Genomic DNA, 26488 nt, shown 5'->3' with positions numbered 1-26488 from the left:
CTAGGGTGGCTCACCAGCCTGGGGACCAGGCAGGGTTGGCATTGGCTGAAATCCCTCTGCCTTTCATCCTCTCCGATTGTAAGGAGTCTTCTGGTCCCCTTTGAAGTCCCCAGTCCCCAGGGGATATCTAGTGTGGGTGACAAACAGGGACTCTGTTCTTCTCATGTGCCAGCTGTGATGAGTGATCTTTATTGCCAATTTGAGAGGATTGAAAGTCATCCAGGACTTTTATCAATCACTCGCCCCTTTATAGCATGAACAATGAAAACCTGAAAACCCATAGACAGATTCTGGGGTTCAAGCGGAAGATCAGACTAGCTCCTACTACCTCTACCTACCTCAGGGTGTTCCTGCCTCCATGAATCCTCAGACTGAGACTGAGAGTGAGACCTGCTCCTCCCGGTTTATATTCCTCTCTAGTGCTGGGATTAAAGGCATGCGCCACCTCTGCCTGGTCTCTGTGGCTAACTAGTGTGGCTGCTGGGATTAAGGGTGTGTGCCACCACTCCCTGGCCTATAGTGATTTAGTTTTGCACTCTGATCTTAAGGCAAGCTTTATTTATTAAAACACAAATGAAATTTCACTATACCCCTTGCCTTACAGCACACATTCCAGCCTTGTAGACGAGTGGCCTGCAGTTCCCAGTGGTCTGGGTTCTGCTCTCCTATCTTTATGTCATCTTGGACATAAAGATATGTCCTTTATGTTTTCTCCTTTTCTGGAGTCTTCGATCTCATTTTCCTCCTGTCTTGTAGACAGTTACTAATTGTCCACTTAGTGTCAACTTTCTCCAGCAGGCTGCCCGTCTCTGTACCTAGGGTGGGCCTGTCCCCACTCGTCCTCAGCTGGTGTCCTTTCTAGACTGTGATCTCTTGAAGGAATGTGTCAAATCGTCTCTGTATGCCCAAGGTCTAGGTAGTTCATATTAAGGATTTAAAGTTACTTGACTGGAAGATTTCAAGTGCTCAGACTGTCTTTCTTATAGTTGTTGTTAAATAAAGATTTATTTATTTATTCCTAATGTATACAACATTCTGCCTCCATGTATGCCCGCATACCAGAAGAGGGTGCCAGATCTTATTACAGATGGTTGTGAGCCACCGTGTGGTTGCTGGGCATTGAATTCAGGACCTCTGGAAGAGCAGCCAGTGCTTTTAACCTCTGAGCCATCTCTCCAGCCCCTGATTGTTTTTTTTTTTTGTCAAGATCTCACTCTGTAGACCAAGCTGACCTGGGGCTCACAGCAGACCTCTTACTTAGCAAGTGTAGTAGCTGTCACAGGCACAAGCCACCACACCATCACACCCTACTTTGTTCAGTTTTATTGTGAACCTCAGATGGTCCTCTCATTTGCACCTCCGGGTTTGATGGGAAGGTATGGTTAAAGCCAAGAAGCATGGCTAGGGCTGACTTCTTTTGTGCAGAGCACCCATATCCCCCCATGCAAAGGGATACTTGTGATCAATATTGTGTTATCTGAGTCTAATTTGTCTGGATTTTATGGTGGACTTCAAAGGAGCTGCCTTTCTTTTTAAATATTTATTTTTATTTTATGTGGATTGATGTTTTACCTGCATGTATGTCTGTGTGAAGTTGTCGGGTTCCCTAGAACTAGAGTTACAGACAGTTGTGAGCCGCCAAGTCACTGCTGGGAATTGAACCCAGGTTCTCTGGAAGAACAGTCAGAGTTCTTAATTGCTGAGCCATCTGTCTAGCCCCCGACTGCCTTTCTTTCTTAACGGCTTTATTTACATTATAAATTTGGGAAATGAGGCACTATGGGCTATTCTGGAAGATTTTTAGGGTCATTTGTTTCTTTCTATCACCTCTATGTTCCCTTTTGTTTCTCTGTGTTTTAATTACTCTTTGTGTCACTGGGACAATATAAGGGAGAGGATCTTTTGGTATCACCATCAGTGGCCTGGGACAAGCTACAGACTGTGTACATCATGTGTAAGATGAGGGCAGTAGGTACTGTGTCAGTCACCGGGACTCCTGAATACATAGGGCTTGATGTAGACAGGCAATGTCATGTTGCAACATGACTAATTTTGGTTTTGTTTTGGGACAAGTTCTCATTATGTAGCCCTGACTCATCTCAAACTCACAGAAATCCTCCTACCTCTGAGTGCTGGGATTAAAAGCCTGTGTAACTATGTCCTACTCCCAATTATCTATCTATCTATCTATCTATCTATCTATCTATCTATCTATCTATCTATCTGTCTATCCCTTTTTTTGATTTTTGAGACAGGGTTTCTCTGTAGCTTTGGAGCCTGTTCTGAACTAGCTCTTATAGACCAGGCTGGCCTCAAACTCACAAAGATCTGCCTGCCTCTGCCTCCCGAGTGCTGGGATTAAAGGTGTGAGCCACCACTGCCCGGCATATCCATCTATCTTGAGACAGGTCATTGCTATGTGGCACCAGCTCAGTGGTCAAGGCCACAGGCTGCTCTTTCAGAGGATCAGGATTCAATTCTCAGCACTTACATGGTAGTTCACAACTATCTGTAACTCCAGTTCCAGGGGTTCTGTTGCCTTCTTCTGGCCCCTTTGAGCATCAGGCACACATGTAGTAGACACATATATGTGTAGGTAAACTATTATACAAATAGCAAAACAACGGCAAATCTCATGGTAAGGTCTCATAACTTTCCTTTAAATTCTATCAGTTCTTCTTCTTTTTAAATGATTTATTTAACTTTTATGTGCATTGGTGTGAAGGTGTCAGATCCCCTGGGACTGGACTCTCAGACAGCTGTGAGCTGCCATGTGGGTGCTGGAAATTGAACCCAGGTCCTCTGGAAGAGCAGTCAGTGTTCCTAACCGCTGAGCCATCTCTCCAGCCCCCTCTATCAGTTTTTTTAATGCTGTTTTACTTTACTTTTGTTGTGTGTATATAGTGTGTTTATGCATGACTGTGTGTGCACAGGTGGTGTGCACGTGTGTGTGTGTCTGTGTGTATGTGTGTGGGGGGGCTGGAGGTCCTTCTGAGTGTCTTCCTCTTTTGTTCTCCATATTGTATTTTGAGATGGAGTCACTGACATTGGCACTAACAGATTGGATAGAGTGACTGGCCAGCATGTTTTGGGAATTTGCCTGTCTCTGCCTCCTCCCTCCTTCAGTACTAGGGTTACAGATGCTCAGCCATGCTGGGACGGGGATCTCAATTCTGGTCCCTCTGCTGTGTATCAGACACTTTATCCACCAAACCATCCTCCATTTGTAATTCTTTTAAAACACTAGGCATTTGTACACTAAAAGCCCAAATCTAAAATTTCAATTTTAGACATCAATGTTCAGTTATCTGAAGCATAGCCCATTTTTTTTCTTTTATTGCTTCTGGTACATCAAACATGGAATATCTGACTGAGAACTCTGCTGCTGGATGCCCTATGGAGCTGTTTCTATTTCTTGTTATTTCTCTAATTTTTGTCACATTGCTTTTTTTCTGCTGATGCTCTAGAGCATCGGTGACTAAATACTTACCTTAGTCCATTTAGGCTCTTCCTCTTTATTCCTATAATTTCTTTAGTTGGTTATTTGGGAATCTCACATTGTTCATTCCAGTCTGCTCCTCCTCACCCTGACCTCCCTCCCCCCAAAAAAAGAATGGAAGAAGAAAAAAAAATAAAGAAAACAAAGTTTTTGTGTTGTTCATATACTATTTGGGGCAAGGTCAAAGTCCTAGTGGCCATCCCTCCAAGGAAAAGTGTATCTTTGTAGCTCCCATCAGAAGCCTTCTACTGTGGAAAGCTGTTGGGGGTGGGGCTCACTCTCCTGCGCTCAAGCCACTGCCTGGTGAGGGGATTATTTATACTTTTTTTTTTTAAAGACATGTACCACCATTGCCCGGCTTTATTTATTTATTATGTATACAATATTCTGTCTGTGTATATGCCTGCAGGCCAGAAGAGGGCACCAGATCTCATTATAGATGGTTGTGAGCCACCATGTGGTTGCTGGGAATTGAACTCAGGACCTTTGGAAGAGGAGCCAATGCTCTTAACCACTGAGCCATCTCTCTAGCCCCCATTTATACTTTTTAACCAAATTATTTCTCACAGTTCTGGAGACTGAGACATCCAAGATGAAAACACTGGCAGATTTAGATTCTGGTGAGTCTTCCTTATTCACAGCTCTTGTCTCAACGTTGCCTCATCTGCCTCATGAGGTATCTCTTTGGGACCTCTTTTAAAAGTGCATAGATCAAGCTGCAGGTGGTGGGGGGAGGTGGGGGTCGGGGTGGGGCCTGGTGGTGGTGGTTCAAGGCCAGCCCGCCTGGTCTATAAGAGCTAGTTCCAGGACAACTAGGACTGCTATACAGAGAAACCCTGTCTCAAAAAACAAAAAACAAACAAAAAAGCCAAAACAAACAAACAAATAAACAAACAAAAAAGTGCATGGATCCCATTCAGGGGGGGACCTTCCTATTATGACCTGTCTGTAGAAAGTTACTTCCTGAAAATGCTCTCACATGGTGTTGGGTTTCAACATCCGGATTTTGAGGGGGACAGAAACAGTCAGAACACTGCAGATCTGGACACTGGGCACGAATGTGTGACTCCCAGGGAAGACTTGAACAAATGCCTACTCACCCCAGGTAGGGCATTGGTGAGGAGCCAAAGATGATTCCATCTAAGTCCAGTTCAGTGAGTAAATGAGTTTATTGGAGTCTTTTTCAGGAGTATGGGTGAAGAATTACTTATAGGAGTAGAGATAACTCAAAAAATGCACCCGTACTTCACCAAAGCTGCATCCCTCATGACTGACCTCTCAGGGGATTCCTGCATGACGAGGAAGCAGATTAGCTCACCAGAAAGTCTCCTTTTCTAGAAAAGGTTATTATTATTATTATTATTATTATTATTTGGTGTGCGTTTTGAGATAAGGATCTGTCTGCATAGCTCTGACTGCCTGGAACTCACTATGTAGATCTGGCTGGCCTCAAACTCAGAAATCTGCTTGTCTCTGCCTTCCAAGTTCTGGGATAAAAGCCATGTGCCACCACTGCCTAGCCAGAAATTCTTTACAACTTTTATAAGCTTGGAGATAGACATTTTGAATGTGTAATTTTCAGGACCTTTCTGAGCCTTGTAAGTTGTGCTTCCTTCTTTGTCCTCCTATGTTTCTTTTACTTCCAGAGTCTTAAGATCCGCCCTCATCTTTCCAGGAAGGAATGTCTCAGTTTAGAGTAAACAGCTCTGGCTCATGAGTGTGCATAAATATACATAAAGAAATATATAGATGAGGGTTACATGGGAGTGGGGTGGGAGGGTGTGCGGAAGGAATGCGAGGAGGGAGGAGGGGAGGGAGTGGGAACTTGGATTGGTATTTTTTTTTAATCTAATAAAAATAAAAAATAAAAAAGAAATATATATAGACACAATTTAAGACACAAGGGCTACAGAGGTGACTCAGTAGTTAAGAGCAGTACTGTTCTTGCAGAGGACCTAAGTCTGATTCCCAGCACCCACGTTGGGCAACTCACAACTGCGTGTTGCTCCAGATCCAGGGACTTTGATCCCCTCTTCTGGATTCCACGGACGCGTGCACTCACCTGCACACACTCCCACACCCACACACACACATATACTTTAGAGAGGTAGAAGATGATGCTTGCTATTGTGGACTGAATTATGGTCTCTAAGAAGATATGTTGTAGTCCTTATCAAAAGAATACAATGGTGCTATTTTATTTAAAAACAGGTTTGAAGGTGTAATTTTTTTTTAAAAGTTATTCTAGATCAGAGTGAGTTTTGGTTCCAATATGATTCATATCATTTTAAGAAAGAAGAAGAAACACAGAAACCCACAGAGGGAGGATGGTCACATGGCTGGTCCAGGGAATGAATCTCATCAGGTTGATCATCAGACTCCCTAGGCTGCTGTTCTTCCTGCTGCCATTGCTGCACCAGCTCTCTGACTTTGTAAATTAACTATTTTTGTGCAACTGTGACCCAAATTGTTGTGGAATATTCCTTTACACGGTGCAAAGATATACCATTGTGATTAATTTAATAGAAAGTTAAATGTCCAATACGTAGGCAGGATTGGGGGAGGCAGAAAGAATGCTGGGAAGAAGGCAGAGTCATGGGGAGATGCCAGGAATTGCAGAGCACAGGATGGGTAACACAGAGATGAGGCAATAAAGTCACAAGGCAGAAAGTAAATGAGTAGAAACGGGTTAGTTTAAGTTATAAGAGCTAGTTAGAAATAAGCCTAAGCCATTGACTGAGCTTTCATAATTAATAATAAGTCTCTGTATCACTATTGGGGAACTGAAGGTTCCCAAGAAGTCTGACAACAGCAAATACTTTCTGGAACAATTAAGAGAGGAAGGATTGTTTGGTTCGTGGCCCTGGAAGGGTAGTCTGTGCTTTCTTGGCTGCGTGTGCTTGAGTGGATCTTCCCATTCAGGAACACTAAGCAGTTTCCAACTCATAAGGTGTAGGGAGCAGAGACTGAGATGGGAACCTGGGACAAGGTGTAGCCTTCAGAACCTCCTTTCTTTTTTAAAAAAATTTATTTATTTGTTTATTCATTCATTCATTTATTTATTTAATTTATTTATTATGTATACATTATTCTGTTTGTTTGTTTGTTTATTTATTTATTTAGTATACAATATTCTGTCTGTGTGTCTGCCTGCAGGCCAGAAGAGGGCACCAGACCCCATTACAGATGGTTGTGAGCCACCATGTGGTTGCTGGGAATTGAACTCAGGACCTTTGGAAGAGCAGGCAATGCTCTTAACCATTGAGCCATCTCTCCAGCCCCAGAACCTCCTTTTTTTAACTAGACCCCACTTTCCAAAATTTTCAGAATCACCCAAATAGTGTCACCATCTTGGGACCAAACACTCAACACATGAAACTGTATTGGACATTTCATATTCAAACTTTAATATTTGCCTGTATATCAAGGGTCAGAATTCTGGTCTATAACATCCAATTGGTAAACTTAGGCCATTTGTATGTATTATGGGCTGTTGGATGGGTATGAGGAAGAACCTGGCTCCTTCAGCTTCAGCAAACCTAATGCTCTCTTCTGGCCTCCTTGGTCATCTGAACATGTAAGGCACACATGCACACACACACACACACACACACACACAATAATAAAAGCAAGTCTCGAAAAAAAATGAAAATCTGTCAGACGGTGATGGCATACACCTTTAATCCCAGCACTTGGGAGGCAGAGACAGATGGATCTCTGTGAGTTCCAGGCCAGTCTGGTCTACAAGAGCTAGTTCCAGGACAGGCCACAAAGCTACAGAGAAACCCTGTCTTGAAAAACCAAAAAACAAAAAAGAAAAAGAAAAAGAAAAGAAAAGAAAACATGCCAATCAAAAGAATGAACATAGGAGGAATATTGTTTTGTGACTATAAAGTCAACATGGAAATCAGTTATATCTAATTAGTACCAGACCCTGGATTTGAGCTCTAGTATTCAGGCTTGAAGGAAGATCTTTTTTTTTTTTCCATTATAGCAACTCTCTGATGATGTCAGAATTATCAGACACCAAATCTAAGGCTTAGTTGGTGAAATGCACCATTGCTTTATGTCCTGTGCAGGACGAACTGCAAACTGTGATACACTGCTGAATGCACATGAACCATCACTAGAGATAGTCAAGTGCTAAGTCTGGGCTTATAGGAAGTGTACATTTTATTTGAACACTGGTCTTAGACCCAGAGGTAGTTCTCTTTTGTTAGTCTATGCAGCTGTGAAATTTTACAAAGAAAATATTGGCTTAACAAGTACTGTTTCATACAAGTTTCCTAGGAATTGCCAAAGGAGCCATGGAAAGAACACAATGGCCTTGCTATCTTGCTATTGTATTAAGGTGGTGGCGGTGCACGCCTTTAATCCCAGCACTTGGGAGGCAGAGGCAGATGGATCTCTGTGAATTCGAGGTCAGCCTAGTCTACAAGAGCTAGTTCCTGGACAGGCTCTGAAACTACATCAAAACCCTGTCTCAAAAAAACAAAACAAAACAAAACAAAACAACAAAAAAAGATAACCCTGTACACACGAATGAAGCACACCTAGGAGGAGGAGCTTCATTCCTTTCAGGGGAAGGGCAAGTAGCAGTGATACTCAGAGAATGGTGGAATGGCACTGGAGCAGGAGTGATGGGGCAGGTAATAGAGCACCAGAGGACGTGTGTGTTGTTATTGGACATGCCGTCTGGGGACCAGCACCGCTTGAGGATGAGATAGTTAAACCGTTCAGCAAGCTTACTCACTTCCGAGGTGATACTTCCTTTCCAAAGTTGCTGCCTGTCTACATTAGGGCTCCACTGAGCTCGAGGTCCTTCTCTGCTAGGAGAAAAACAAACAAACATTATTTTTGATTGTTTGTCTCCCCTGTAGTGGGGAAGAAGGTGAGGGGCAGGAGTTGTCCACCAACACCCAGAACTTTGTGGTGTCTCCAGCTGGGGTTTCAGGGTATAGAGGCAGGGGTGTCTTTTAGCTTTAGCGGCAAGAGAGCATCAGGGATCAGGCCCCGATGTGGCACCAGAGAAGCAGCTCTGAGCATGTGCGCCTGAGTGGAGGCAGAGCTCAGGGGAAAGCCATAGATAGGTGCTGATAGGATGTAGGGGGGAGTGGCGGTGGAAATGGTTATTCTGGAGGCTGAGTGCTATGTTCTTCTTCGACAAGCACTGCTTTTGAAGGGCTCCTTGGCATCCAGGCCCTGAGTTTTCCCTGAGGTGGACTGCAGGTTACTCGGGTCTTCACCCAGGGGTTCATGCTCCAGGATGCTGAAGGATCATTAGAATTCTGAGTCTTGCAGATAGAAAGTTAAGATCAGGGTGCTTATTGTCTCATGGCAAAGTGGTGGTAAATGCAATGTGAGAATAGAGATAATATTTGTGATATAATGTGAAAATAGAGATAATTTGATAGATCCGGAAGGGTGACGTGTACAATCCAAATTCACTCACTCAAAATGGACTCGTGGAGGCTTGGGAGATGTCTCGTTTGATGAAGGGCCTGTTGCACAAGTATGAGTTTGGATTCTCAGCACCCATATACAAAAAGCTGGGCACAGTGGCATGCTCCTGTAATTCCAGGCATAGGAGGCAGAGACAGGCAGACTCCTGGGGCTTGCCAGATTGGGTCTAGTCTAGCCACATTGGTTCAATGAGAGATTCTGTCTCAAAAAATATGTGGAAAATGATTGAAGAAGATACCTAATGTCACTTAGCCTTTGATTGCTTAATGCCACATACGTATGCACACATGAATAAGAAGATACAATATAACACATATACAAATCCATTAACAAAAAGTTTGAATTTTTGTTCATAAAAACCTAACATAATATGGGAACTTTCAAAACCCAATACATTTATAAAAAATTTTTCAACATGGTGTAGAGAGATGACTCTGTGGTTAAAAATGGCTACTGCTCTTTCAGAGGACTGGAATTCAGTTCCCAGAACCCCTGGGTGGTGGCTCACAACTGCCTGTATCTCTATATCCAAGGGATGTGACACCGTCTTCTGGATTCTGAGGGTGTTCACTTTCTTTTCTGCTAGTCAATGTAACACTGGAGGTGATACCTTGTAGTAACACAAGAAAAAGAAAAAGGCATAGATAGGGATTGGTAAGGGAAGAACAATAGTTACTGTTTTCAGATGACATAATTGTTATGTAGGAAATCTGAAATAATTCACAGATTAATGAATAAGAGATATAAAGTCTACATGAAAACCAGCATGATTCTCCATGTGCAATCAAACAATATGAAATTGAAATTTAAAAAGGAAATATCTACAACATAAAAAAGTGTCAAGTAGCTAACAATTGTTCAGGAGACAGAGGCATCCTTTACCATCCTTTGCCATTACACAAGAAAGAATGGTAAGAATTACACAAGAATTTCAGTGCTGTGCAGCTCAATAGAATGTAGTTATATATATATATATTGAAGGTTTATTTCTAAGTATATGTATATGTGTGTCTCTATGTGTGTGCAGGGGCCCAAACCAACAACAAAAAACCCAAACCAAACTACAAACACACACCAACAAAGGCAGTGTAGTATGGGAACAAGGAACTGATCGCCATTGGTCTGGTGTTTACCCTACAGGGAGGGAGGGTTTTGTAATGGGGAAGGAATGTATTTGATGCTTCTGAAGTGCAGATAAGATTTTATTTCTTCACCTGGCTAGTAAACCACCAATATTTGCTCTTCTATAATTCATTAATCTCTGTATTCTTTTGTACCCACTCTCTATATATGTGCATGTATTTGCTGGACAATAAAGTGTATACTTTAAAAACAGTAAAACATAACAAGTCACCTGGGGATACAGATGCTGGGATGGATTGAGGTAGTGTGGGAGGGAGGGGCTTTCTTCACAAGTTTCACCCTCAGGGCACACACATGCCTCCACATCTCGCCGACACCTAGCACACTTTGAGCTGGAGGGACCACTGATGGTAGACTGAAGGCCACTAAGAGCACAGCCCAGCAAAAGCAAGCCTCCTTTTTTTGTTTATATCCCCATTTTCCCCTCCCCCCTCAGGACTGGGATCAAATCCAAGACTCTAGTTCTCTCGTATTCTTGTCCTCATGCTCTCACCTGCCCCAGATTTCCAGCTTGCCCTCCACACAACAGACTCAGACTCTGTCCAGCTTAGTCTGCAGTATAAGCAGAAGGGTCAGCTGGAGCAACTTCTTACCCCGACCTTGCTTCCATCCCCACCTTCCGTCTCATCATCGCCAACAGTAGATACAACACACTAGCTGGTTCCACAGTTACATAATTAATGCTTCTGATTCTATTCTGCTGTTGCATAAGGAAATTCAGCTATCAGGGAAGTTGATCTAAATGACACCTGAGTCCCAAAAAGAGCAAGAGGAAGACCGGAGAGCAGCTGCCATGCAGTCATACAACCCACTGACCACCAGCAATTGGCCTGCTTTGATGGCAAATGTACCAGTGAGTCAAGCCCTAAAATCCCACCCTGACAATAAAGAAGAGGGAATTCATGGGAATGACCCAGAAGATGCTAGGCACAGCAGAAGCTGGTCATGCAAGCTAAGTGTTGCTCAAATTGCAGCCTTATAGACAAAAGAAGTGATTCTTGTTTTAAATTACCCAGTCATGGAGTGGTTTGTTACAACAGGTAACTGATACAACCTCTAAGAAAAGGGCTTTGAATTTGTTTCTTTAGCTGCTGGGTGACAGGGGTACTTTTAATGGGATTGTAGTAATAATTTTGTGTGTGAGTTTTTTTTTTTTTTAAGGCAGGGTCTCATGTAGCCCAGGCTGACTTTGAATTCACTCTGTAGACAGATGTGAAGTCTTGAAGTCTTGGTCATCCTACCCCTATCTCCCAAATGCTGGCATGACAGGTGTGGATCATCATCCCTAGATATGGCTTGTATTTCATAAGGATTCCCTTTGGTACCAGTGTGCAGAAGAATTTGAGAGGACCAATACTAGAGGTAGAAGAGGGCTAAGGAATGTTCAAAACAGAGGCCAGAGGCTTTGTCACAAAACTCACAAGTATTTGGCCCATGATGTAGGAGGGTCATCTGCCATGCCCAGATGATTAGCCCAAGGAGAGTGGGGCAGTTTCACCCCCTTGACCAAAAATTAGTTCAGGAATGGACATTGTGTTTGGGTGAATTATGGTCCTCTCAATTTTATGTGGCAATCCCAGCCCACCATCTCAGAAAGTGATTATGTTTAGATATAGGGTTTTTAATAAGATAAGTGAAAGGTATTTATTGATCCAGTGTTCCTGGTATGTGTGTGCATAAATAAACTTTTCATATATATATATATATATATATATATATGGTATTTTTGTTTATTTATTCTCTGTAAGTATGTGTAAACACACATGTATGTAGGTTTGTATGTCCCATGGCACACCTGCGCAAGTCAGAGGACAGCTTGTGTGAATCAGTTCTCTGCTTCTAACATAAGGATTACGGGGATTAGATTGAGGTTGTCAAGCTTAGTGGCGAGTAAGCTGTCGGGGTTCAGCCTCCGTGGGGTTCACATGTTTCAGGATAAGGGTGTGTGGATTAGAAATTTTAGGCAGAAGGAACAGAGATACGAAAGAAAAGTCAGAGACACAGAATAGAATTGGGAGGGCAATCCAGTGAGTACCGAGCCCACCCATGTTTATTTCTTATGATCTCTAAATACCCCAGTCCAATCCTTCACTCTTTCTGGATTTGTTATTTCATCATGTGGTATAATCACTTGTTAAAATATAGGCCAGTTTAAGATTAAAATTTCTAGTAGTCATAGCTGAAAAATCCAGATCTGAACAAAACAAGAGTCATAGACAGTAGGGGTTGGGTGAGGTGGAATGAAGAACAGACACCAGGGGAAGTAGGAGGCAGAATCGTTGGGACACAGTGACTAGATGCTGGTGGTTAGTAGGTGATAGCCTCCAAACAGCCCAAAGTTTCTTAGATTCTTAGGTCCAGTTAGTAATCATTGGCTGTTCTATGACTTACGTATCAGCAAGGGTGAGATGTACAATGACACCAAGTATGCCAAGTATCACCGGACACATCTAGGAATTCACTTTTTCTTTTCTTTTTTCTTTTTTTCTTTTTGCTATTCAAGATAGAATTTCTCTGTGTAACAGTCCTGACTGTCCTGAAACTCTCTTTGTAGACCAGACTGACCTCGAACTCTCAGAGATCTGCCTGCCTCTGCCTCCTGAAGGCTGGCACTAAAGGCGTGTGCCACACTGCCTGGCAGGAATTATTTTTTTTTAAAGATTTATTGATTTATTATGAATACAATATTCTGCCTGCATGTGTACCTGCACCCCTGAAGAGGGCACCAGATCTCATCACAGATGGTTGTGAGCCACCATGTGGTTGCTGGGAATTGAACTCAGGACCTCAGGAAGAAGAGTCAGTGCTCTTAACCGCTGAGCCATCTCTCCAGACCGGCAGGAATTAATTTTTAAAAATACTAAAATGTAGCCGGGCGGTGGTGGCGCATGCCTTTAATGCCAGCACTCGGGAGGCAGAGGCAGGCGAATCCCTGTGAGTTTGAGGCCAGCCTGGTCTACAAGAGCTAGTTCCAGGACAGGCACCAAAAACTACAGAGAAACCCTGTCTCGAAAAATCAAAAAAAAAATTACTAAAGTGTATATATGCAATTTTTTTTGAGCCAAGGTCTCATGTATCCCAGACTGGCCTCAAACTCCTTCCTTCCTTCCTTCCTTCCTTCCTTCCTTCCTTCCTTCCTTCCTTCCTTCCTTCCTTCCTTCCTCCCTCCTTCCCTCCCTTCCTACCCCCAACCCCCCCTCTTTCTTTCTTTCTTTCTTTCTTTCTTTCTTTCTTTCTTTCTTTCTTTCTTTCTTTCTTTCTCTTTTTTTAAGACAGCATTTCTCTGTGTAGCCCTGGTGTCCTGGAATTCTTTCTGTAGACTAGTCTGGCCTATAACCTATAACCAACCTATAACCACCACTTTACTAACTCAGAGATCCACTTCCCTTTGCCTCCCCAGTGCTGGGATCAAAAGTCTGTGCCACCACGCTGTTCCTTTTTTTGTCTTTAAAATTACTTTTGGAAATTTTCATACAGTATATTTTGATATATTTTTCTCCTCTCCCAAACTTTCCCATGTCCTCCCCAATTCCTTACTCACCCAACCTCATGCTCTTTCTCTTTCTCACCAAAACACAACACAACACGAAACAAAGTCCTCCCAACAATAAAACAACAACAATGGCAACAGAAGCTGGGTGTGATCTAAAAACCTCCTCCTTGAGGATTAGCTTTCATGGAGCCAGAAGGCATCATGCAAACTTCCAAAGGAGGAAAACAATCAACAGTTCTACTCACCTATGATGCCTGTGATCCACAACAATTACTAGTTTGGTTCAATAACCCTAAGGGTGTGATAGTGGTGCATATACCTTGGCAGTAACCAACAGCTCTCTAATGGAACTAAGAACCGCTCAATAAGAGGGAAGTCATGCCTGGTACTGGAAACCTAACCAACCACCCAGGGCTAGAGAATTTATGGATCTTGAAAGAGAACCTACAACCACCCCTGTACTAAAGCAGCACAACCCCTGACTTCCTTCTAAATATTTGTCCTTATATTCACAGATAAGTGTAGTTCTCATCCCTCATCAAGGACTCTTCTCTTTGCAACGGACGGAGATCTCTGCAGAAGACCACAACCAGTCAAAATGCAGGGTTGTAGAGTCCAGTCCCAACTGACACACCACCCACACAACTCCTGCAGCTAAGTAAGGCTCGGTGTTCATTGTGGAAGAGGGGGTGGAAATATTGTAAGAGTCAAAAGAGAGAGCTGGAGAGATGGTTCAGTGGTTGACAGGACTGGCCGCTCTTCCATAGGATCCTGGTTCAATTCCCAGCACCTACATAGCAACTCACAACTTTCTGTAACTTTAGTTATCTTCTGAATTCTGCATGCACTGCATACACATGCCACACAACCATACATGCAGGCAAATCAGTCATACACATAAAAAAGAGTCAAGAGAACACGGAGATTGCTGTGAGACTGTCTTCTAGAAGCATCAGAAGCTACATCCATGAGGTCTTACCAACATGGCTGCCTAAACAGGACCCCCAACAAGGAGGACACCAATAGACATGCTAAGGTAGAGGGAGAAAGCTCAGGAGGCCTCAGCCCTAGGCAGAGGACTAGAGGCAACTAAGGACAGCAGAGCTGGAGAAACAGTTTTCTCTAGGGAAGAGAACACCAATGGGCTACGTAATACCAAATGATCAGTCCTGAAAACATGTAAATACAAGCAACTTTATACAGACTGAACCAGCTGTAATTATGTATTTGGGGATACATGCGTGTGTGTGTGCGCGCGTGCATGCACACACACACACACACACATACACACACACGTATGTAACAGCAACTAAAGAAAAAGAGCTGGGCGTTGGTGGTGCCCACCTTTAATCCCAGCACTCAGGAGGCAGAAACAGGCGGCCTTCCATGAGTTTGAGGCCCAGTCTGGTCTACAAAGCAAGTTCCAGGACAGTGTCTCTGTTTAACAGAGAAACCCTGTCTTGAAAAAAAGGAAAAAGAGACCCTGAATTTGAGAGAGAGAGAGAGAGAGAGAGAGAGAGAGAGAGAGAGAGAGAGAGAGAGACTGGGTGGAGTGCACAGGATGGTTCTGAGGGAGTAAAAATAAAACCCAATCCAAACCAGAAAGATGAAGATTACCAAATTGTGACAAAATAAGTGCACACAAAACCATGGAGTCAGCTTTGTGCAGAGGGCTGTGCTGGGCTGTGGCTGATGTAAGAGTCATTCTGTCGAGAGGGTACTGATGCCAGCCTCTCCTGACGTGTGTTGATTGCAAATAGCTTCTTGGCTGGCAGTGAGATTTATTTATATTTGTCCACTTCTATTTGTCTGTGTTGGGATTTTCCCCCCCTCAAGACAGGGTTTCTCTGTGTAGCCCTGGCTGTCCTGGAACTCACTTTGTAGATCAGGCTGGCCCTCTACTCACAGAGATCTGTCTCCTGAATGGTGGGATTAAAGGCGTGAGGCACCACCATGTGGCCAATTAATTTTGTATGCCATTAAACTTACTCAAGCGAAATATTTGTACTTATTCTGAAATTGTCCTTCTACAAGGTTGTTATTTATGTCCCCCTCCCCCAGCCAGCGTTTATGGCACAGACCTAAAATTCCAGCACTTGGCAGGTAGAGGCAGGGGGATCTGGAGTCCAAGGTCGTTTTCAGCCATATGTGAGTCTGAGTCAGGTTGGGCTATAAGAGACCTTGTCTCAAAAATCACCACCACTGCCACCAGCACCGCCACCACTGGCAAAAGTTTCCCTTTCCTATGAATGATGATTATGGTAGATGTTAGAATTTTTTTTAAAGAAAAATATTAATTTACAGGAAAGATGCGGACTGAAAACCAAACCCAACACCACTTTTTGGAACCTGAGAGTGATACTAGTAAACCACATTTAGTATTTGTCCTTGAGAGCCTGCTAATCTCAGAATTGCCCTACAATAAGCAGATGCTATATCTACACTGGGCAGCCTGCCAGAAGGTGAGCTTATGCCCCACTGGCTTTCCCCATAAAAGGACCAGAACCTCACAGGCGCAGAAGCCTCAGAAGAGAAAGCCCTGTGTCTTCACTCGGCAACTCTTAGCTCCCACAGGTATGGAGGGAAGGTAGTTACTGTTTCCGGAGCAGCGCGGGAAAGGATTTTGGCTCAGATCGCTGTTAGGGCCAAACGTGTTGAGCTGAATAAAGGGAAGGGGCCTTTGAGTAACTGGAGGACTCGACAGGAGCTGAGACTGGGATAGGGGAAAAGATGGTCTGGATAGAGAGTGACCATGATCTTGCCCTTCTCTAGAGGACCATGACCCAACTCGGCTTCCTGCTGTTTATCATCGTGGCCACCAGAGGGTGCACTGCCGGTGAGTCTTGCTACAGGAACAGAGCTTCTGCAGGTCTCCTTTAGCTTTAACGGAAATCAGCGCTACACTAGGTTGCTGCCAGGACCTGAGGGCCAGAGATCGTGCTTCTTTTGTTGTTATTTTTAGTTTTTTGAAACTGGGTCTCTCTGTGTAGCCCTGGCTGTCCTAGAACTTGCTCTGTAGACCAAGCTGGCCTCAAACTCAGAGATCTACCTGCTTCTGCCTCCTAAATGCTGGGATTAAGGACGTGTGTGACTACAATTCCATTGTTCATGTCTTTTTTGTTTTTTAAATAACCTTTTGAAGTTAAATATAATTGTATTATTTTCCCATTCCTTTTTTCCTTCCAACCTTTCCCAATTATCTCTCACCCCCACTCTCTACCAAAGTAAAGGCCTCTTTTCCTTTAATGGTGGATCCTGGGCATGTAAACACAACCTAGTCCACCCCATAGAGATGATGCCTGGGAGATGTAGGCTGGGTGCTGATTGCCTCCTGAAGGAATTGGTCTCTGGCAGTGAGATTGCTGAGACAGGTCCTGGTCCAGATCCTGTACTTGTGTGTAGCTCCAGGGGAACTTCTGCAAGAGCTGTGTCCCATTCTAGTCACTCCCTGTACTTAGGACCTTTGCTTTAGAGTTTCAATGCCAAGGGCATGTTCTGGTCTGGTTCGTGACCAGAGAATGTTTTCTTCAGTCTGCTCTCTATCAGAACTCGATGGTATTTTAAGTGTGTAATTCCTCTCACTGCTTTTTTGTATGTTTAAGAAAAAGAACAAGTCCCTACACACCATCTTACAAGATCTCCATATGATAGTATTTGTCAGGATACTGATAGGAGGCAGTAGGGAACTGAGGCTCAGACACAGTAAATACAACCCAAAACCACTTGACTTGTCCACATGGAGCTACTTACACCTGAGCAGCTCTGATCCTAATATTCTCATTTGTTTCCGCCCTTCTAGGGTCTCAGAGGACTTTGCAGAGTTGAAGTCAATTTGCAAGGCTTTTTATTCCATGCTCTCTTGGTCAGTCTCTGCACTGTCGACCTCACTTCCCGTGTTCCAGGCACATTAGGCCTCCTGCATTTCTTCTACCTGCAAAGCTGGGCTTCACTTTATTCTTCCCTTTCAGGAATTTGGGCACAAACTTCTCCACACCTTCAAGTCTCTTGTCTTTCCTCCTAGTTAGAAATCTTATTGATTCTCAGAGGGAGACTTTGAGAAGTCGTGGGATGAGTTTACAATGAATGACAGGGGAGGCTGGGTGTCCAATGAGTGTGAAACTCTGCATCTTTCTTGTTAAAGAGAACCTGGACACCAACAGCCAGGCCAATCCTGTGTCTTCCTCTCTGTTCAGAAGCTGCAAGGAAATCAAGCAGAAGGTCACTGGGGCACAAGGTGAGTGATGAAGCATTTAAAGAGCACACTGTGATCCTAACACTTGGGAACCTAAGGCAGAGGATTGAAGACTCCAAGCCAGCTTGGGGAGACTCTGTCTCAGAAATGCAAACACATAGACCAGCTAGGAAATCAGGTTATGTCCTCTGGAACAGCCTTTCTTTTTTGATATAGAAAATGTGATAAAATGTACATAGTGGACAAAAATTGCACTTAATCAACTTTAAGGGTATTCAGAGTCAAGAATAACTTTCACAATGGATTGAATCACCACCATCCATCTCCAGAAACTTTTCATTACTTAATAGAAATTTTGTAGTTACCAAGTAACAAATTCCTGTATTTCCTGTGAGCTGCTGTTTTGTTTCCTACCTCCATGAATCCGACAATTCTTGTTACCTCATCTGAGTAATCTGCCTTATTTCATCAGCATGCTTCATGGCTCATATGTTTTGTAGAAGAGTTAATTTATTTTAAAAATATTTAGCATTATGATGATGATGATGTAGATGTACATGCCTTTGTGTGGGAATGTGTATATGTATGTTCAGGTACATGCAGATTCCAGAAGGGACCAATTAGTCCTCTGGAGCTGGAGTAATAATCACATCACATTGCCAAGTGTGAGTGCTGGGATCCTAACTCAAGTCCTCTGCTAGAGCAGTACTTGCTCTTCACCTTGGCGCCATTTCTCCAGCCCACTTCACTCTTTTTGATCTATTGGATACATGGGAATGTACACAATATATATTCTGCGTACTAGACAACACAGTATAGTGCTTATTCCTTTTTCTGCAGAGAAACACTTGGCTTGTTTCTGCCTTCCAGGTCTTATGTCCAGAGCTGTAACAAATATGAATGTACATGTCTGAGTCCCTGTTCCCAGTTCTTTGGGTATCAATCAAGTTGAGTTGCTAAGTCCTTTGATAACACTATGTTTAAATTTAGGAGAAAAATCACTGTCAGTTTGGACAATTCCATGTTCTGCCTCAGTCACAGAAGCATGGCTTTTTGAACCCAGGCACAATCCCAGGAACACCTGTGGTAGGACACTCAGGGTAGGAGGCATTAGCCATGTTTGTAGTTCCTAGAGCCATTCTGTTTCCAGAGCAGAGACGAAAAATGAGCCTGCAAACAGGAGGACTGTGGGCTGCTTCTCTCTGCAGATGGCCTCTATTTCCTCCGCACAAAGAATGGTGTTATCTACCAGACCTTCTGTGACATGACCACTGCAGGTGGTGGATGGACCCTGGTGGCCAGTGTGCACGAGAACAACATGGGTGGGAAGTGCACGGTGGGCGATCGCTGGTCCAGTCAGCAGGGCAACAGAGCAGACTACCCAGAGGGGGACGGCAATTGGGCCAACTACAACACCTTTGGGACTGCAGAGGGGGCCACAAGTGATGACTACAAGGTAGGTACACTCTGTAGTCACTTGGGAAAGTGTGAGGATGCGAGTGTAGCTCAAGGTTGCCATGGAGAGTGTGGGAAGGTTGTCCTTCAACAGAGGGCTGAAGAAGTGAAAAGAACTTACTTTAAATCTCAGCATCCTTCCAAGTAGGATTTTTGGTAAGTTGGTGGTGGTGATGGGACCATTGTCCTTGGAAATAAGGATATCTGAGCATAGCTGACCCTCTGTCCACCTGGAGCCCAGAGATATCAGCTGTGCTGGGGACTGTGCATGAGGGTCTTCTCCCTCGTGAAATCTCTTGGTCTGGTCAGGCTCAGTGTTGGTTGCTTTCTAGAACCCTGGCTACTTCGACATCCAGGCTGGGAACCTGGGGATCTGGCATGTGCCCAACAATAGCCCCCTGGAAAATTGGAGGAACAGTTCCCTGCTGAGGTACCGCACCTTCACTGGCTTCCTGACATACATGGGCCATAATTTGTTTGGCCTGTACCAGGTACTGGAGACTACTGGGTGAGGCTGTTTTTCATGGGTGTGGAGAGAGAGGTGGGTGTTTGAGATTGGGGGGGTTGTATTCAATGTTTCCCCAATTTTAAGTGTAATGAGCCAAGTAAGACAAGGGATAGGGGTGTGTGAAAAAGAGAATAGATGAGAGGAGAGAAGAGGAAAGAAGAGAAACGAAGAGAAGCGAAGCGAAGAGAAGAGAAGAGAAGAGAGGGAGGTCTAGGGTGTCAGAGAGACAGACAAAGGAAAGGATTATTTTTTTATCTGACTAGTTTGGAAAAAATCTTATCTACTGGATACATGCTGTCCTTCTCCATGCGGGACAGTGTTTCTGTGAGCACTTATGCTGCCATTCTTACCCAGTGACTTCTTCTTTTCCTTGTAGATGTACCCAGTGAAATATGGAGGAGGGAAGTGTTGGACTGACAATGGTCCATCATTACCTGTGCTCTACGACTTTGGTGATGCTCAGAAGACAGCCTCTTATTACTCCCCCAATGGCCAGAGTGAGTCTCTAATCCTACTGAATCCTCTGCAGGACACATGATAAACTCAGTTATGATAAGTAACAGTCATTTACCATCCACCACAGCCTGCTTCTCTTCTGTGAGAGTTTGTGTTTTGCTTCATTCAGTTGATTGCCCTTAGGCTCTCAACTCTCACTAACCCATTTTACAGATTAGGAGACTGGAACACTGAAGATCCAGGAACTTACCTGAGATCACAGGGCATGAACAGGAGAGTTGGCATTTGCACTGGGGAATGCATGGTTCCAGAATCTACTCTTAGCAATTCCATTATCAGTCAGAAGTTTCTTAGGAATAAACCATGGCCATGTGCAAGGACCAGAACAACAGTAAAAGGTGGGGTAGAAGAACAAAGAAAATGGAGTTTTATGTCTGATATGAGGGGTGACTATTGTGTTATTTAATATAAATCCAAGGGTGGCACATACCCTTCAAAGCGGTTGAACCTGTGCTGTGTAATTTCAAGCTCCTGTTATTTGTTCTTGGCATATAAAAGTTTAAAAATTAAAGGGAAGAAGAAAAGTGTGCTAGAACCAGAGTCAACATACTTGCTAACTGCTGTGATGGTCCGTTGGAGGTTGTCAGTGTGATCTTCCTGGGTTACTAAGTTTCTTCATAAAAAGCCTTCAGCAGACTCTTGAACTCTGAGATTTGGAAATCTCATGTCCTGTTAGCGACATTTGTGACTAGGATGTTTTAGCCATTGGTCATGGCAGTGACAGACTCCACCCAGTGTTTCTGATGTGTTGAACTAGAATCTGCACCTTACACTGACAATCTCTGCCTTGACCTCAAGACAAGTCTTTCTAGAATCTTCCTTAATGCTGTTTTCTACTTTTTCTTTTCAGGGGAATTCACTGCAGGATTTGTTCAGTTCAGAGTGTTCAATAATGAGAGAGCAGCCAATGCCTTGTGTGCTGGCATGAGGGTCACTGGATGTAATACTGAAATTGTGAGTCCTTTAAAATATATTAAGTATATACCCTTGTCTTTGTGTGTAGGTTGTGTATGTGAGTACAGATATGCTGGGAAGCCAGAAGAGGGTGTTAGATTTTCTGGAAATGGAGTTACATATGGTTGTGACATACCTGACATGGATACTTGAGAACTAAACTTGGATCCTTCTGCAAAAGTAGCAAGTTCTGAACTAAGTCTTACTAGGGACCAAGTTGGCCTGTGAATAAGACTGAGTTTTTCAGTGTGCCCTGAGCATGGAAGACTGTCATGGTAGTATGAGCATGTGTGTGGGAATGTGACCTTTCCTTGTACTTGGCTTGGTCTCAGGGATCAAAACTTCTGTTTAGATACAAATATCTTCTCTCATTGAAGACAAAAGTCAATGTTACAACTTCTAATGCACTGTTGCCGTTTGCTTAGCTTTTAGGATAAAACACCCAGTTACTTGAATTAAGGGTGACACTTATATTCAGGAAGTCCCGTGAAAACCTTTGGGAGCTGAGATTGTTAAAGGGTCATCAGGTATTGTCATTCTCTACTGAGGGTTTGGCTTTGAGAGTGAAATGTATCCTTTTCAGGATTTGTACAGATACTTATCGTGTGGAAAGATAACTAGAAGAGTTTTGTACATCTGGTAGACCTCATCCAGGCTCTTCTTCCTATCACAGGCACTTTCTCTGGTTAAAGGTCAGCGTGTAGACTGACTGTGAGGTCAGGTACACCCAGTCCCACTGCAGCTACCTGATGTTCTTTAAACCTGGGATTGTTAGACATTTTGTTTACTTGTCTGTTTTTCTAGTTTGAGGCAAAAGGCAGAATGAGGTGGAAATTGCCGAGAAAAACAGATTCTCTTGGAACCCAGACCTCCTCAAAGTAACAGTCTCAGAAAAGGGTCCTTAGCTTCTGACAGGTGACCCCCGTTTCTATTTTCATTCCTTGGTCATCAGAGTGTCCATTCCCCTGACTGGATGAGGAAACTTTTGCTGACAAGGAGCCCCCCTGATTGAGATGGAGAAAGATGAGTATGGAGATAATGAAAGGGAAGGTTTCTTTGTGAAAACCTGCTTTCTAGTCACCTTTCAGTCATGTCTGAAGAATATGTAATGTAGTGTTAACAGGTGCCAGTGTGTTGTTTAGCATAGCTCATTTTGAGTACCTACACTGTGATGGTACAGGAGATATGAAATGCGATGTACCTTGCTAGCACTTAGTAGTTTAGACATTCACACAAATGTGTAATTGTTATTTGATATGTTTGAGGTATAATAGAAATATAAACTAAGGAGCTTGGGTATGGCTTAGTGATAAAACATTTGCCTAACATGCAGAAGGCCCTAGGATTTGGTTCCTGGTATCATAAAACAAAAGAAAGCAAAACACAAAACAAAACAAACAAAAATAACTAGGGGCTACAATAAGCACTAGAAAGGCAGAGTACAGACTTCAGAAAAGGTTTTTTGCTTTTGATACAGGTCTCATATATCTTCATTTTGTTCTAAACTCACTATGTAGGGAGGATGGCCTTGAACTTCTGATCCTCTTGCCTTGCCTTTAGCTTTACAGTGCTAGGATCACAGGCATGTGACACCACACCTAGTTTATAGGAAAGGTAGTTTTTGAATTGAGTCTTGGGAGATGGATAGAAGCTTATGGTGCTATGGTGCAGACCAATTTGAATGAATAAATAATGTATTCAAGTTTACCAGTATATCAGTTAGCATGTGCTATGAGGGAAAGCAAGCTGTGTTTTAGTTTTGTGTACAGATGAATGGAGGGTAGAGGCAAGAGCTGATTTAGGAAGGGTTAACAGGAACTGGATCAGGACGAAACTTTTACATTATTCCAGTGAGTTTGTACTGTATGCAAATGATGGGAGCCATCAACACGTTTTGAAGGGGAAGACTAACTTTGTCATCTTTGTGTATTCAGGTGACACTGATAGCTCAGTGTCAGGTCTGAGTGGGGGAAGACTAGGCACAAAGAAAGGTGTTTTTCATGGTCCAAATGTGCTGGAAATTATGGGCCTGAAGTCTGAAGATGGATGCCCCAATGGTACAAAAGAACTTTGTGTGACTGTCCAGGCAGCGAGATGTCTCTGTCATTTCTAGAGTTGGAAGTTGCTTATTTCTTGTTTGATTAGGTAATATTATATCCTTCTGGAGTCTCTGATGGAGTTGAAGAATGGTTAGTTATAGTTTTCCTTAGTTATGATAAAAGATAAAATAGATATAAATATTGTAACTGTAATTCTTGCTTGATAACTGTTTTGTTATATACAATTTTACTATGTTAAAGTTAAAGCCTTTCTTTTTTGTTTAAACAGAAAAAGGGGAAATGATGGAGGAGGGTTAACTGTCTATGTGTTACTTTCATTGGTTAATAAAGAAACTGCCTTGGCTTTTAATAGGACAGCAGCTTAGATAGGTGGAGTAGACAAAACAGAATGCTGGGAGGAAAAAGGCAGTGAGGCAGTCGCCATGACTCTCCTCTCCGAGACAGCTGCAGGTTAGAATCCTCCTGGTAAGCCACCACCTCGTGGTGCTACACAGATTATTAGAAATGGGTTAGATCAATATGTAAGAGTTAGCTAATAAGAGGCTATGGATAATGGGCCAAACAGTGTTTAAAAGAATACAGTTTCCGTGTAATTATTTCAGGGGTAAAGCTAGCTGGGAGGCAGGTGGCAGGAAGTGGCCCACTGCTCCTTCTACACAAATGAAAGCGTGAAGTAGGGCAGCACCCATGTATGGGGCCAATGAACACTGATGATGTAAAATTTAAGACTAGATGAATACAGAGAATGTGGAGAGATGTCTAGGATCACCTTATGGCTTTCACTTGGGTGAGTGAGTGCCATTTTAAAATATTATTAAAATTAAGTTTACTTAACTGATAACATAAACTTGTGTATTAATAGGATGTATTGTGATGGTTCGATGCACGACTAGATCATGCAATGTTTTTTTTTAAATATTTATTTATTTGTTTATTATGTATACAGTATTCTTTCTTCAGTCCAGAAGAGGGCACCAGACCTCATTACAGATAGTTGTGAGCCACCATGTGGTTGCTGGGAATTGAACTCAGGACCTTTGGAAGAGCAGGCAATGCTCTTAACCTCTGAACCATTTCTCCAGCCCCTAGATCATGCAATGTTTAAATCAGATTAAGCCTGTCTGTTTCCTCAAACATGCATTTCCTTAGGATGGGAACATTCCAATTGCTTTCCTCTAGGTTTTCATCTCTGCAGCATGCTATCATTGCCTGAAGCCATCTTTCTCCACAATAGCATACTAGTTCTTGTTCCTGTGTAACTGTTATTTTGTGCCTATCCAATCCCTTTACTTCCCTGGTTTTTAAGATAGTGTGGCATAACATATTCTGCTACTTGGGAAGTTAAGACATGGAAATAGCAAGTTTAAAGCCAATGAACTGCGTTCATTAAGTCCCAATGTCTGAATGAAGACCAGTTTCGGAGTTGAGGAGGGATTTGCACTCATGCTGCTTCATGCTTTGGTCAGTGATGGATTGTTCACATGACAGTGTTTTCATGTGGTAGTACTGCCTAGAAGCATCATAGTGATTCTAGATTGTCTGAGGACACCCTTTGATGTCCACACCATGGCAGAACAACCAAGGAATTTCTCACAATAAATCCCTATTACTAAGTGGCTCATGACTGTAATTAACTCTGTTTTTTCATGTGGAGCTTGAAATACCTGGAGTGATTTGAGTGATGGATGGATTTAAGATCTTTAGCTCAAGAAACATCTGGACTGGAGATAGACAGTTTGAATCATCAGTTGCCTAACTGAAGACAGAGAGGTGGCACAAGCTACAGGGGACTGGAAAATGTGTCCTCTCTGGGAAGTAGTGCTTAAGGAATTCATAAAGGAAAAATCTAGCCAGGGAACCTAAGTACAAAGGTGCAGAGAAGCTGATGAAAAGGTAGGAAGAGACAGTGATGCCGCTAAAGTCATTGGAAGGAGGTTTTATGGATCAAACAAAGTGATACTGTCAACAGAGAGTCTGAGAGGAACAGAGTCCACTGATTTGGGTATTAGGGTGTCTCTGGACTCATCAGCTGTATTAGTCAGCCTTTTGCCTCTGTCATTAATACCCAAGAGAAACAGGTTAAAGGGGAAAGTCTTATTTAGTTTTGTGCTTTCAGAAATTTTAGCCTGTGGTCAGTTGGCTCCATTGTTGTTAGATCCGTGGTGAGGCAGAAACATTCTACAGGAAACGCACATCAGAGCAGTGTGACCAGAAAACTGAGAAACAGCATGAAAGGCCAGGGCAAGTCACCTTCAAAAACTTGCTTCTTTGTGACTGAAAAGATGGAGTAGTGGGTAAAAGTACTTGGGGTGCAAGTCTGGTGACCTGAGTTCTTTTCTCGAGAACCCATATAACAACTGCACACAGGCGTCTGCCATTCCAGTGTGCCCTACAGAGTAATGGGAGACAGAGGCAGGGGACCCTCCAGAACCTCTTAGGTCAGGTAACATGGCTAATACAGTGGTGAAGAGAACCTGTCTCAAACAATGTGGAAAGGCAAGGACCATCATCTGGAGATAATCCTGCAACTTCTGCTTTCATGTAGGTGCATTTGTGTCATGCAGATGCATGCATCACCCCTGAAGCACACACCACACTTCCTCTAACCAGACCTCACCCCCATCCCCAGCTTTACCACCTCCCAAGAGTCAGTTCAAAATAGTGACTCTATTAATTAATTGATGAAGGCAGGATCCTCCTATTCAAGTCTTCCCCAAAGTTCTGTCTCTGAATGTTACTTACACTAGGAACAGGTCTTCAGTGCATAACATCTTTGGGGAGGACATTTCATATCCAAACCATTTCACCAGCTGACCTCTCCTTGCTATTTTGTTTCTCTCCTTTTTTTCAGCACTGCATTGGTGGAGGAGGATTCTTCCCAGAAGGTAACCCTCGGCAGTGTGGTGACTTCTCTGCATTTGATTGGAATGGATATGGAACTCACACGGCGAGCAGCAACAGCCGGGAGATAACTGAAGCAGCCGTGCTTCTGTTCTATCGTTGAGAACTTTGTGGTTTGGGACTCAGCCTTCTTCATTCTGTGGACTCGCATGCGTGGAGAAAAACCAATCTAGTTACTAGAATGCTAATGGCACAGAAAAGGAGAATAAACCATGTTCATTGCAGGCTTGGTGTCTTCGTGAATCCTTTTTGTGTAGTGGTGGGAGATTTCAAAAGAATTTCTGCTGCCATGCTTGGTTATTCT

At 43.2% G+C, this 26488-nt stretch overlaps 1 protein-coding gene across 1 annotated transcript; it reads left to right on the top strand.

Annotated features, from left to right (window-relative positions):
- Window positions 1–16023: 16023 nt before the first annotated feature.
- On the top strand, window positions 16024–26408 carry LOC125411692 (intelectin-1a-like). The gene is made up of 8 exons (XM_048451966.3): window positions 16024–16172; window positions 16371–16434; window positions 17740–17832; window positions 18999–19246; window positions 19578–19736; window positions 20130–20250; window positions 21120–21223; window positions 26135–26408. The coding sequence occupies exons 2-8, from the start codon at window positions 16377–16379 to the stop codon at window positions 26285–26287; spliced, it is 936 nt and encodes a 311-aa protein (XP_048307923.2). The 5' UTR covers window positions 16024–16172; window positions 16371–16376; the 3' UTR covers window positions 26288–26408.
- Window positions 26409–26488: the final 80 nt, after the last annotated feature.

This window comes from Myodes glareolus, chromosome 5 (assembly GCF_982192425.1).
Source record: "Myodes glareolus chromosome 5, mMyoGla1.1, whole genome shotgun sequence".
Classification (NCBI taxonomy): domain Eukaryota; kingdom Metazoa; phylum Chordata; class Mammalia; order Rodentia; family Cricetidae; genus Myodes; species Myodes glareolus.
This window is presented reverse-complemented; position numbering and strand designations above follow the sequence as displayed.

Coding starts and splice junctions, on each gene's coding strand:
- LOC125411692 (XM_048451966.3), top strand. CDS start 16,377: ATGACCCAACTCGGCTTCCTGCTGTTTATCATCGTGGCCACCAGAGGG. Junction 16,435..17,739: donor CACCAGAGGGTGCACTGCCG/GTGAGTCTTGCT, acceptor TTCTTGTTAAAG/AGAACCTGGACACCAACAGC. Junction 19,737..20,129: donor ATTTGTTTGGCCTGTACCAG/GTACTGGAGACT, acceptor TTTTCCTTGTAG/ATGTACCCAGTGAAATATGG.